We start from the raw sequence: 13,608 nt of genomic DNA, 5'->3' as shown, positions 1-13,608 counted from the left end.
CAAATAGGGAAAGCAACCGTACTAAGAATATTTGAATTGATAGAATACAAGTTACTCTCTACTTCCACCAAATATCAGCATTTAAACTCTTATGAAAATATCTATCCATCACTAGTCCACGTTATGGATTAATGACATTGCTCAGGTTTTAAAGTAGTCCAAACATTTTTTTAAGTATACCTTCCTAACTACCTATATAGGTGGGGAATAAAGACAGCCAAATTTAATTTGGCAATAAATTCCTCTAACTGGAAATTTTTAGTTAAAGTGTCAGACCAGGATACAGTTTATGGCTACATTTGACTCCTGAAAATAGGAGATAAAAGGGGAGAGAAAAGTGCAGACAGACATTTTGCTACCAAGGTTATTTAGTAACGGTAATAAAAAATTTTGCAACACCCTCTTAAACAAGAGTATGTTTAACTGCACTAGGTATTTGGTAAACTTTTTAGAAATAGACAATTTGAACACTTATTTTAGAAGTCAATTAAACAAAAACGGTCTAACAACCCTTCTCCTAACATGATTGCTTCAATACCAGAACAAAGCAAGACTATTCAAAACTCTGACATTTTGGAATTTCAGCATAGTAACCTGAGAACAGTTTTTCTTCATATGTCATTTATGTTGCCACAAAAACTGTACTAAAAACATGCTAGGATTACTAGTTGGCTCTATTGTGACAACATCAGATGCTATGCAGAACTCATGCAAGGCCAACAATTTCAAAACTAATGCTGACTTAGAAGACCATGAAGGGGGTTCCCAGGAAAAAAGCTGATGCCAAAAGGGAGAGATTAAGATATGAACGGGAATGGCTGCACCAGAAAGCTATGGAATGTATAAACTGGAATTATCCAATCTGGAGTTACTATTTGAGAGAAGGCAGAAAAAGAGAGCAAACTGAACATATCTTGAAAAGAGCAATGCAAAATTTGATTACATGGAAGGGAAATTTATATAAAAGTCTGAGAGCACTCTAGAGCATAGGATTTGTAAGTCTCCCTATAGGACAGAGGGAGTCAAAACATGTTCTACTGATTCCCCAATCATAATCTATTGTCTTGCAAAATACATGTTATTGATAAGGAGTCAAATAAGCATGATTTATCACAGCTCTTTGTCCCTGTTAGAGAACAGGGGAAGTAAGTTCTGTTTATGGAAGTCAGTATCATCTGACAATATGGAGGGCTTTCAAATTTAAAAACAAAACAAAACAACTAAAACATGCAAGACAAAATAAGGAACCTCATTAAAAAACACATTCTTGCAGCACTAGTTTCTCTTATTGCTGCAAACATGGTGAAATGAAATCTGATTTCCTTCATTTAAAAACATTAAAAACACTCTCCATTCACTTGGGTTATATCTGCATTTCCACAGAATTATAAGCATTATTCTCCAATATCAAAATAGCTGTTTAAAGAATTTGTAAACTTCCTGGGTTTGAAGTTCTCTCTCTCTCTGGAAATTGGAATAAAGAGTCCTTCCCATTCATTAACCAAAACAAATGTCCACTCTAGCACTTCCTCATCTCCAACTAACTTCCTATTGCTTCCTGTTTTTTAGATTAGTGAAGCCAAATAGTGTTGGCCACAGAAGACTCAATATTGTGAAAATTCCAACTATCTTTACCTCTTTATTAGTGTTGGCACAGAAACCTCAAAAAAAATGCAAAGAATATATAAATGAAAAATACGTCAACATAAAATAATGCCTTTCTAGTTTTGAAATGACTAAGATAATCTTAATATAAGAATTCACTCACCAAATTTGGTTAGTCTTTACAGTCTCAAGACCTTTTGTCAAATTAATGTGAAACAGTCACTTATATGTTGTTCTTAAAGTACACCATATATTAGAATCCTTGCTTTCTGCCAAGGATGCCAACAAGATGGATGTCCAGTTGGGAATATCTTCTGACGTTTAGGATATAAGATGCAATTTCTATTACTGTGTTAATGTTATTAACTCTGGCCAAGGTTTTAAGATAAGTAATTTTTCTTATGGCACAAAGGTAATCATAAATACACCCCAAATTATAACTCTCAACTGCCATATATTCACCAATACAAGTAGATAGTTGGAATTTTTAAAAATATGAAGTTGATTTTATTACAAATTTCAGATATACACATTAGAAAATAGTTTTACTTGGACCCTTTACAAAAGTATTAATTTCACCAAATCTGGAATACTGGCAGTGTAAAAGTCTTAAACTAACTTTAAAGCTAACAAATCAAAGGCACAGTATTAACACATTTAAGATAACTTGTGTTCACAGGACAACATTAAGAGGTGTTATTATTAATAAAGTGTTATTAACCTAGATCCAAAACTATCTAGCTATGACACAACCAGGAATGAAGCCCTTGATTAGTTCCAACCTATCAATTTCCAAGACTAAGATGCTATTTCCTGTAAGAAGAAAACGTAACAGTCATAACTACTATAAAATCTAATTCCCAGACTGTAAGAATGAATGACTGATGAACAAAGTTTCTGGACTTGATTAAAAAGATATAGGAAACCAAAGAAGGTATGGAATTGATGACAAGTGTACTTGTAATGCAGCTTTACACTACAGTAAATTATTTTTCATGGCTCTAAATTGGGTCATTCAAGTCTTTTACCCCAAAGAAATTTTAAAGATTTGACAAGTGATAATATGCTATTTTCATATATAAACTGCTAATATCCAGTATTTGTCAAAAGGAGGCAACTGTTGTCTATCACAATCTAATACCCACTTTCCAATGGTGTCTGTAAATAGTAACAAATTCTGAACCGTAAGTTATAGAAATTAGTCACAAGAGTGCAAAAAGTCCCTGGAGAGAAGTAGTCCACCTAACAATTACAAATATAAGGAAACACTTTACAAAGTTTCATTACTATGAAGATGATTTCCCCTTTGTTCAAACTTTGAACAAATGAAGAATATTTCTTTACTGCAGGAAACAAACTGTAAGTAACAGTGCATTTTTAGGCATAAGTATTTATGTCTGGTTCCAGTATGGTCAGGTTAATACATAAAAACTTCAGAAACACAGAAGTTCACATTAGTGGAAAAATCCAAGTTTCTCACGTAACCATTCTTCAGTTAGGTCTTCGGTATTTCTTATTTCAAATACCTTTAGAAAAAAACGTTAGGTCATACTTTGACACTCTCAAAAAAAAAAAAAAAATCAAACACATTGTATATGTGAGTATTACATACCAAGTTCTCCTTCCTTTCATTCATGTTGGTCATAACTTATCTTTGTAAATTAGATATACCTTTACTTTTTTTAAGTGCTAACTAAGTACTGAGTTACCAAAGTTTAGCAATCAAGATGGCATAAAACCAAAACTCTCTTAAAAGCTACGAATATTCTAAAAGAATCTACAAATCTACGAATCAAATCTATGAATATTCTAAAAGAACAGTTCTGTACATCTTACCCACTAGAAGAGATACCCCAAGTACACACAACTAAAATCAGTCTAGTTAGTTAGGAAGTGGAAGAACATATGCTGGTCTTCCATAGTTGGAGGAAATACAAGCTGTGGATTGTTTTGAAAAGGATGGACTACAGGTCCTCAGCCACGGATCTCTGCAAGAATCTGTACACACGCAGGCCCAGGAAGTCTTTCTATACGGAAACAACATAATAGAGCAGAAAGTATGGGATTGAGGCCAATGTGGGTTTGAATCCTAGCTCTGTCATTTACTATTATGCAACCCTGGGCAAGTCTTTTATCTTCTGAACCTCAGTTCTCCCATCTACAGAATAGGAATATCATCATCAACCTCACAAGGTTGTGATGAGGATTCGATGTGATTATTTGTAACAGTAACTTATAAATTGTAATGCCTTAATTCCAGCACTTGATGGTGGGCTGTGGGATCAGAATGGAAATGAGGCTGTTAACAGAGCTCCCTCCTAATCACCCGACCCCCTTAGAGCAACTCCAGGGTGTTCCTATGGTACAAATGAGAGAAAGTAGCGTCTATAAATTGGTGGTGTCAATGACAATCACATGAGCTAACGGGAAAAGGCAGAGGGCACTTAAAGACATCTCCTGGGCTGCTGGTTAAACACCTAAGGGTAAAACACTGACGCTGTCCTTAAAATAAAACCTGAAAGGAAATGTTATTTAATATTGTTTTAGTGATGTAATATTCTATTTCAAAACCTTAGAAGTATATACTTTTTTCAACTCAAACTAATACGTGAAGTTAAATAAAGTTTGAAAACAAGTACCCATCTTACCGTTAAACTTCAACAATGCCATAAAACAATGGGGGCATGTTAAATCTTAAGGAAAGTGTCTCATATAAACAGAATGGTCTAGCTTAATAAAGCTAATAAGTATTCTTAACAATTTCAGACTTGGGAACAATATACAGTTAACTGCATAATATGGAATTCCTGCACAGAATCTGGTTCATTTAGCCTATGGTAAAGAGCTCTGAGAAGCTTCAATGCTTACTTTTATCTACTAGAAACTACATTATGGAAGATGAAAAACTCTCAATAGATTGAATGGTGGCGGTGGCTTTTCTAAAGCTGCCTATATTTTAAATGCGATTTCTTCTAATCAACTTATAATTTCCATTCAAAAAACACACTTTGATTAAAGACTTCTATCATTCTATTTCCAAACAGTAAAACTCTCTAAATTTACTGCTCTGTTCTAATTAATTTTCACCTGTGTAAAAAATACTTAACTCTTCAGATTACTTTAGCTAATGGTCTAATAGTGAGGGGAAAATATTGTCTCAACAAGCAAGTAAAACACAAATATCACCTTGGTTAGTTCAGCTGTTTGGACTAGCTTATTCTTACTCCCAGCATACATCATCTGTTGTTCAGGCTTACACCCTGGAAAAGAGATCAGTATAGAAATGAGACTTAGATTTTGAAAAAATGATGGGTTTTCATTTTTTACTTCTAAAATGACACATGTAGGATTTTCTTATGCTATCAGGTTTACAGAAAGCTTCAGTCTAACTGTGTAGGTGCACTTCACTGCCTGCACGGAGCCATGGCTAACTGACAAACAAGTCCCGGGGCTTGACAAAAATAAATGTGGCTAGATCCCTGCACATCTTTTAGGACTTTGTAAATACTTAAGAACTTTTCAGCACAATCTTAATTTTGACATTAAATATCAAGATCGATTTTATGGACGCCTAACATATATAGGTTTGGGGATGGTGATGAATCAGTGTGGGGAGATCTGCCCTGAAAAAAAGTTACAGGCTGCTTACATACTAAGTTAAAAAGGTACTGCAGTTATTTTAGTGCTAAGTAAATGATACAAATAGTAAAGTTTAGGGAAGAGTTCAGAGTTTACTGTGGGCTTAAATGGTAGTGGTACTGGGAGTTCTGGTGATAATGGATATATCTTAAATAACAATAAGCCATTTCAATATCCAATGTAAGCTACTCTGGGACTATTCTTAAGGTTACAGGAATATCATCATTAAGTACTATTTTAAAGATAAACGCAAATATATATCATGATTATACACAAAGTTCATGCACTTATACACGAAACCTAGAAAGAAAATGTATGTTGGTGTTTTAAAATGTCACTACATTTTAAATTCCTTAAAATGTATGTAAGATTTGACCAAACAATTACACTTCTAGAAATTTATCCTAAGAAAACAAGCAAGTTCTAAGAGGGGAGGCTTTATAGCAACTTCTTTCTAGGGATGAATTCGTGTGCACATGCACACATACCTCTATTTAGGTTATTCAACACTTTACATCTTTAAAACAAGCATAAAATTTGTCTCCTATAAAAACGGTTTAATTAGATCAGAACCAAATATGCACTATTTAAAGAAATTCACTCACCAACAGGACTGGAGAAAATAAAGCACAGAGGATATGAAACTCTTCCATCATCATGTTGGTATTTATAACTATATACAATGAAGGTTTTTCTCAAGTTAAAGAAACTAAAATTACTGTTCTATTTGACACAAGTACTTACCAACAAAGTTCTGAAAGAAAATACACACCTGGGGAGCTAGTGAGTGGTAAATTTCTGTTCTCTCCATTTGAGCCATACCTTTATTATCATTATCTTTCCATAAAAGTATACACGAGCTCCAAAGATAAGGTATAAAAACATAATCTCTCAAAAATAAATGTATTAAAAGTATGTAGTATGGATTTTTTTTCTCTTTCTAAATTTTTACTGTGAACACATAATAATAAAAGGAGTTTTTCAAAAAGGAAGTAATTCATCCCACTAGTGTGTCAACTTCCCATTTTTCTTAGTCCAATATGTGCATACATATTTTGATTGTGATCATGGTGTAGGAGAAATTTTTGTAAAATACATGGCTTTTAAAAATTGAACAAACCAACTTCATAAATAAAATTCTGACCACAAAAGAAAACAAATCTTTTTAAAGCACTAAGAAAAGGATATCGAGGTTGTCGTTCAGGCAGTTCATCTTTAAGTTCATCCGGTGAAATGCCCTGGAACCATAAAGAGAAACAACTTTTAAGCATTTTCTGACCCATAAATCCTTAAGAGATATACCAAGCACCCATTCTACTAGCAGATATAAATTCATAACCATATACCACAACATAAAATCTTATGTTACTAAATTGCATATAACCTGAGATTACTAAACCCTTAATCCACTGAAAGCCCACTCCAGCCCACTCAGTTTAGTTCCATTTATTAACTAAATAGTCATGCTCATGTTCCAGTTGTCAGGGAATACTGAATAAGATAAAAAGCCACCCCCCAAAGGAAACATCAATGTCTCACTTAGGGGGAAAAAAGTGAATTTCTTTTCAGTCTAAATTTGTTACTTAATTTGACAAACTAAATCCTTAGGTTATAGCATTTTAGTTTTTAATTACTGGCCAAGCAATTTAGAAGTTATACTGGACATGTAGCCTTAACTTCTACCACTTATTACACTGGATTTCAGTAATGTTTTAAAGAAGGTGATTCAATCAGCAAGACAATGTGCTACATAATAATTAGCACATGCTTTTCATGCATAATGAGCATCTATTTAGACTCATTTTAAAAGTACATGTAACTAACATAGCATCTGTTAGGCAATAATAATTGCTTAACTATAAAAATGTACTTAGATGATCAAACAAACCTCAAGCTCTTCATCCAGTACCACCAGGCGTTTATCCTTATCAATTTTCACTAAAATAAAAATATAGTATAAGTAAACTGTGATTTTTTTTTGTAAACTGTGATTCCAGTGTGACCTTGATTTACCCAACCCACAGAGTTTCAGCCCTTTTTCTGGCATCTAAAATTAAAACATTAAGAAACTCATTTGCAGTTTAGTTACGGTCTATTAGCTAGCTGTGCTTTTCAAGCAGTCAGCCTTTAAAGGCTTTTACCCATAATTCCCATCATCTAATTTGCTTATTTAGAATTTTATGTCAACTCCTTACATTTTCTGTGTGTCTGAAGAATTTTGTAACTCAAATGCAACTTCCTACATAAGGTCTGAAAGGGTGACTGTAAATGAGATTGGTCTATGTAACATGGTTACAGCTGCAAGAGGAAAAGCAGACCAGGGGTTAAGATAGAACAACCACCAATTCCCAGCTTCTCCAGAGTCAAGATTTCATAATGCAGTAGGATTATTATGAGATCGTGGATTACCAAATAGCAGTGATATCTATACTCAAACATATGTAACATAATCCAAAGCCAAACTGAAATATGTTTAATCTATGCCTTTATTCTTTTCCATTACTCAGGAAAGGTGGCCATTTTTGGTTTTACACTAATTTCATAGTAAATTCTGTAAGATATGGTAAGATCTCAGAGCTTTACCTTTCTCAGCAAAAGGCACGGACATGAACTTTCACTTTTAAGAACTGTATGCCTATGTTGTAGTATTTATTTGTAATAGAACCAAAACTGATCACAAGTTGTAACTATCTCATTAATTCACATCTGCCAGATGCCTCTCTGTTAAGCAGTCTATAGAGATCTATACTGTTACCCCCTTGCCCTTCCTTCATCTTTCTAAATCACCACCCACATATTAAATATTACTTAAGAATATAAAAGAAATCTACATAAGATCAGATACAGTTCACAGTGGGAGAGGCAATATGCAAATCATTCTTTCTATTGTCAGAAGTCAATGACACTTAAAAGTACTCTCCACGAAACTGGGGTTCTAGTTTTAGAATTGAAAGAAGGCCCCAAATCACTGTGAAGACAATGCTGAACACTACCATTTTAGGTGCAGGCAAAAGTTTCTGGCTGAGATTGAATGACCAGGCAATTTTTAGTCTCCTGAGAAGTTAAAGGATGGAGTTGGATGGGTCACTACAATGACCAGGTAACTAAGAAGATCATCTTTTTCAGACCTGTAAAGGCAGCTGAGGAGAGAGGTAGGACACTCCACCTCTGTTCTAGGATAACAGCTGTTACTTATTTTTTAAAATGATCTAAAAACAAGGGGGAAGAGACGCCTGGGTGGCTCAGTCAGTTAAGCGTCTGCCTTTGGCTCAGGTCAGGATCCCAGGGTCCTGGGATGGAGGTGCCCCCACCCCCAGCCTTGCTCAGCGGGGAGCCTGCTTCTCCGTCTCCCTCTGCCTGCCGCTCCCCCCGCTTGTGCCCTGGCACATGCTCTCTCTCTCTGACAAATAAATAAAATCTTTAAAAATAAATAAATAAATAAAAGCAAGGGGAAAGATTAAAACAGAAGGAGGCAAATTATTTCCTAATGGCTCAGTTTATTCAATGTGGCTATAAGATAAAATTCAACGAAGACCATGTAACGGAGGCAATCACGTTTAGCTTACTTATAATGGCAGCATTGTTCGTTTCTTTGCGAAAACGAAACTTTCTCAGCTTTTCCACTAAATCTTCAGCGACATCACAAACCACCAAAGACTCACTCTAGAAAAGAAAAAAATTCATGACTTCAATGCCATGTATGTGTTTAACTTATAAAACTTAATACCTTTAAAAACATACACTGACATCTACAAATGTCACAGTTATGTGAGTTAACATGAAACACATGAATACTTAAAGAGCTTTTAAATCTACCAACCTTTGTATCTACATTAATTGTTCATCTTATATCTAGGCTACACTTTAACTTTCTCTTTGGCTAATAAATGTCTTAAAGAACTAGATACAATAATGTGCAATTTCATCAGAACCGGAGAGGAAGAGAAGAATATAGGAAATTACAGGATCACTGTTTGCTGTTAGGAAGTATAATATTTTTGCACTATGCAGGAAAGTAATCTTTATTATACTTAGAATTAATAAGACCCTGGTTCATTTTTGCATCTCACAACTATGAAAAAATACATATAAAGTATGAAAAATAAACCACAAGAGTAAAGACCAATAACATTTTATATCTTAATAAAATGACTATGGGAATTTAAAAAAAGAAGTTATTAAGAATTATGAAAGCAAGATGCCTGCCTGGCTCAGTCTGTAGAGCATGCAACTCTTGATCTTGGGGTCATGAGTTCAAGCCCCACATTGGGTGTAGAGATTACTTAAAAAAAAAAAAAAACTACGGAAGCAAAACCAGATGAAACAAATATAAAAACTAAAAGAACCTTTTACAAATTATGAAAAAATGTAAGAGATTCTTCTCCAGAAATGTGGCAAGGAAATGACCAAAGGACTCTTCTCTTAGTAATGCAAATGTATTATTGATTGCAAACACAAGCATGGAAAGCTTTTTTTTTTCTTCCTTTTTTTTAATGTGTAAAACTTCAAACACATACAAAAGGAAAGAACAGTATAGTGGAATCCTATGCACCTATAATTCAGCTTCAAACATTATCAACATACAGCCAATCTTATTGCATCAACACTCTCAATACTGCCCGATGGACTGTCACACAGCAAAGACCTGAAGTCATTTCAACTGTAAATATTTTAGTATGTATCATTAAAATGACAGTATGTGCCATTAAGAATATAAGGACAATAACATTATCTCACCTTAAAAAACTAACAATAATTCCAATCTCAAATAATCAAACAGAATTCAAATTCCCCTCAATGTTTTGTTTTGTTTTTTCCCCCAACAGTTGGTTCGATTGAGTCAGGTACCAAACAAGGTCCACATTCTTTGATCTTTTCATACATAAGATCCCCCCTCCTTCAAGAGAATTAGAACAGTTCTGAGACCAATGCTAAATACACATGTCTCATTATAACCCAAAAAGATTAACGTTTTCAATTTTAAGTTAAAACACAAATTTAATAAAAGCCTGGTTTTTGACCCCATGTTGGGTAAATGAGAGCATAAGTTAAAGCAGGAAATAGCTGTCCATTTTAAATTGTCCTTTAAATTCAGAACACTGGTAATATGTTAAGGTATGATATACCATAGGATATACTATTTACAATTAGAAAGGACATCCCACCAATGAGTATTATCCAATGAATAAGGCTCCTGTAGGAGTCAAGTACATGCGTCCTATTCTCCTTAGAGAAAGAGATGCTAAGTCATATGGAGCTTCCTGAAGGTAGTATTCAATCCTAGTCTATTTTTTCTATCTTCAAGAAAGATAGTCCAAAAACTAGAATTTTCATTCTCTCTTCAACCAAAGGTAGAACCCATTAGTGAAACTAATAAATATTTTAGATTCCTCTTTAGGCAAAGACCAATTTATCACAAAAGTCTTATCTTCCAGCTCTGATACTCAGAGCTGCTTGTGCAATCCTGACATTCTAAGGACCAGGAACCAAGCGAAAAACATGCTGTGATTTAATTTATACAGCTCTTTTGGGGGCTATTTTCATTCCCCCAATACCGTAATAAGGCCAAAAATTCCTTCCTACAAGAAAAGGGACCCAGGCTCAGTCAATTCTAATTGCTTAATTAGTAGAAGCATTTAGGAATGAGTGTAACACCCTGCAAACAACTCTGTATGGGTAAATATTAACACACAGTAAAGTGGAGTGTTGAACAAGTGTTCACCTATTGGTTTATCCACCTAAGGAACATTTAGTGAGTGTAAGCACTGTGCTAAGTGCTAGGGATACAATCATATAAAATAAATAAATAAATATGGGCCTGCCCTCAGGGAGCTTCTAATATAGTCTACAGGGAACAAACCTACATCAAAAGGATCAGGTAAGAAAACATACTTGTTTGCACCTGTGATAAGAACTAGGCAGTGGGATATATAGGTCTGGACTGGATCTCAGAAGCAAGTGTGATAAAAATTCACAAGTCATCTGCTTACAGGTAGGAGGTAATTGAAGCTATGAGTGTAAGAAAGGATGGAGAAAGAATACAGAATGGAAAACAAAGCATTAGACTGTAGCCTAGAACTCCTACATGTGATATCCAGGTAAGGCAAACAGTCTGCATGAGACACAAATGGACCAACAGGAAAAGCAGGAGAAAAAACAGAAGCCAAGGGGAAAGCATGCCGGAAGAAAATGCTTCAAAAAGGAGAGAGTAGTCAACTGCCTGGAATGCAGATGAAAAGTCAGGAAAGATGAGAAGCAAAGACAGTCCCTTGGATTTGTTGACCACGACAAGATCTATTCGAGGGAGGTGGGTTGAGAAATGAGTGGGAGGTCAGAGATAGGACAGTGGGGGATTGTGTTTTGTTTCTAATTAAAGAAATGAGCATATTTAAACACCCGATGGAAAAGATTCAGAAAATTCTTGTTGGGCAATTTATTTAATTCTCCACTTTATTTTTGAGCGAGGGGTTCAACCCATTCGAGAACGGAAGCCAAAGCCCCAGAACAAACTAAAGCTTCTGACGGTCACTTTAAGGCTAAGGACCAAAACCTTAGGTCAAAAGATTTCCAACTGCCCTAACTGGAAGAAAGCAAGAATACGGAAAAATCCCTAGAGGCAGGCCGGGGAAGGAGACAACAGAAGCTAAGGCGAGGCCATGAGAATGGAATCTGAAATTTCGAGCCCTCCCTGCAAAGGCCGCCAGGGAAGGTGCTCAGCGCCTGTCGGCCCCTCAGGCCTGGCCCGGGTCCTGGCAAAGAAACCGGCGTTTGGGGCAGCCCTTCGCTGGGCCGGACCCCCGGCCCCTCCGACCCTGCAGTTCAGGAGCTGGAAGCCTCCATCCAGAAAGACTGGGGGAGGATGATCCAGCCGCACTGGCCGCACCCCAGTCCCAGGAGCCACTGGGCGGGTCGACCCCAGGCCCGGCTGGAGGCTGCTGCCCTTACGCGGGGTGGCAGCGGCGTGAGGCTAAGTCTCTGGCTGTGGGCACGCGCCAGCAGCCGGGGCGGAAGCGGCCGCCGACCCACCTCGGGCGCTGCCCGCCGAACTCGGCTCCGGCAAACGGGAGAGCCCGGCTGGCTGGCCCAGCCCTCCGGCCCCCGCCCTCCCGGCGGCAACTCACCATTTTCCTTCCGGCCGTCAGCGGCTCCTCGCCTTCCCTCCGGGCCCCTTTAAGAATGGCACTGCGGCCGCCTCCCTTCCTGCCCCGGCGCCAGGCAGAGTGGCCCCCCCCGCCACCCATCAACGCGGCCGGGGCGGGCCGGCACGTGACAGCGGACGGCAGGAGGCGCGGCTCAAAATTAGGCGAAACGCGAGCGCCCGCTTGCTCCTGCTCTTTTTAGGAAAGGAGGTTCTGTCTGTCTGTCTGAGAGTGGGGCTACCCTGCCGAAATGCACTCTTAACATTCAAGCCCGTTCTTGCTCCTTTTTAACTTTACTCAAACTCTGAGAGCAATTTCATGGTGGCATGATTAAGTCAATCATTTCAATGGCAAATATGTGCGTTGACCACAGCCTACCTTCCAAATTTAACTCTCCACTTTATTTTTGAGCGTGGAGTTCAACCCATTCGGAAACTGAAACCAAAGCCCCCAGGTCCCTGAAAGGTCCCTCAAACTAGGCACGCCTGCCTTTCCTCCCACCCTCTCTGACCACCCCCACCCCGGATCCCCACCACTTTCCAGGACTTGATGAATACATTCCTTTTCTCAATGGCGTTTATTTATTGAAGTATGATTGAATGATGATTGCTGTCTATATAGGTGTTATGAACCACTGCCTCATGACACTTAAAGAAGTTTCTGTAGGAGATGCAGACTTACTGGAGCAAGCTAATTTTTGAATGTAGTGAGGAAAGTAGTTTGGAAGAAGTAAAGTTTGAACTCTAGAATTCATACAGTTGTCTTCAATAAAGACACTTCCTGGGGCAGGATATCATGGTGTTCACAGGGCAGTGTTAGCATGGCGCCTGGTCCATAATGGGTGCTCAGTTAATATTTGCTGAGTGAGTGAAAGAACCACAGAAAAAGAAAATTCCAGAACATGCTCCCACTGCCATCCTTCCTCATTAGAATTATTAGAATTTTTAAAGTTTGTATTAATGTTTAAATTTAAAGAATTGTTAGCATGTTAATAAATAACATTAAGTCAGGGTTCAAAATACATAAACTAATTTGATACAATACTTATATTTGCTCATAAATTAGAAAAATAAAAGTATTAGCTATAAGAAATTCCACAGCTCAACTACATTCTCATAGTGATCTGTCCCCATAATACTTTTTATCATGAGAAGGGGACTGGTAAGTTTGACACATAGTACCATGTAACAAATGATGGAAGATAAAGTGATGTTAGTGGTCCATG

General features: G+C 37.0%; 1 protein-coding gene across 1 annotated transcript; it reads right to left on the bottom strand.

The window, feature by feature from the left end:
* Window positions 1-128: 128 nt before the first annotated feature.
* Window positions 129-12,521, bottom strand: GMFB (glia maturation factor beta). Its single transcript, XM_006743195.3, is given in 8 exon segments — window positions 129-3,064; window positions 3,066-3,131; window positions 4,792-4,865; window positions 5,850-5,932; window positions 6,433-6,482; window positions 7,133-7,182; window positions 8,811-8,907; window positions 12,366-12,521. Coding segments are annotated over 8 exon segments (582 nt in total). The 5' UTR covers window positions 12,486-12,521; the 3' UTR covers window positions 129-3,022.
* Between the last annotated feature and the right edge of the window lie 1,087 nt (window positions 12,522-13,608).

Source organism: Leptonychotes weddellii, chromosome 9, assembly GCF_054177405.1.
Source record: "Leptonychotes weddellii isolate Sample4059 chromosome 9, ASM5417740v2, whole genome shotgun sequence".
Classification (NCBI taxonomy): Eukaryota; Metazoa; Chordata; class Mammalia; order Carnivora; family Phocidae; genus Leptonychotes; species Leptonychotes weddellii.
This window is presented reverse-complemented; position numbering and strand designations above follow the sequence as displayed.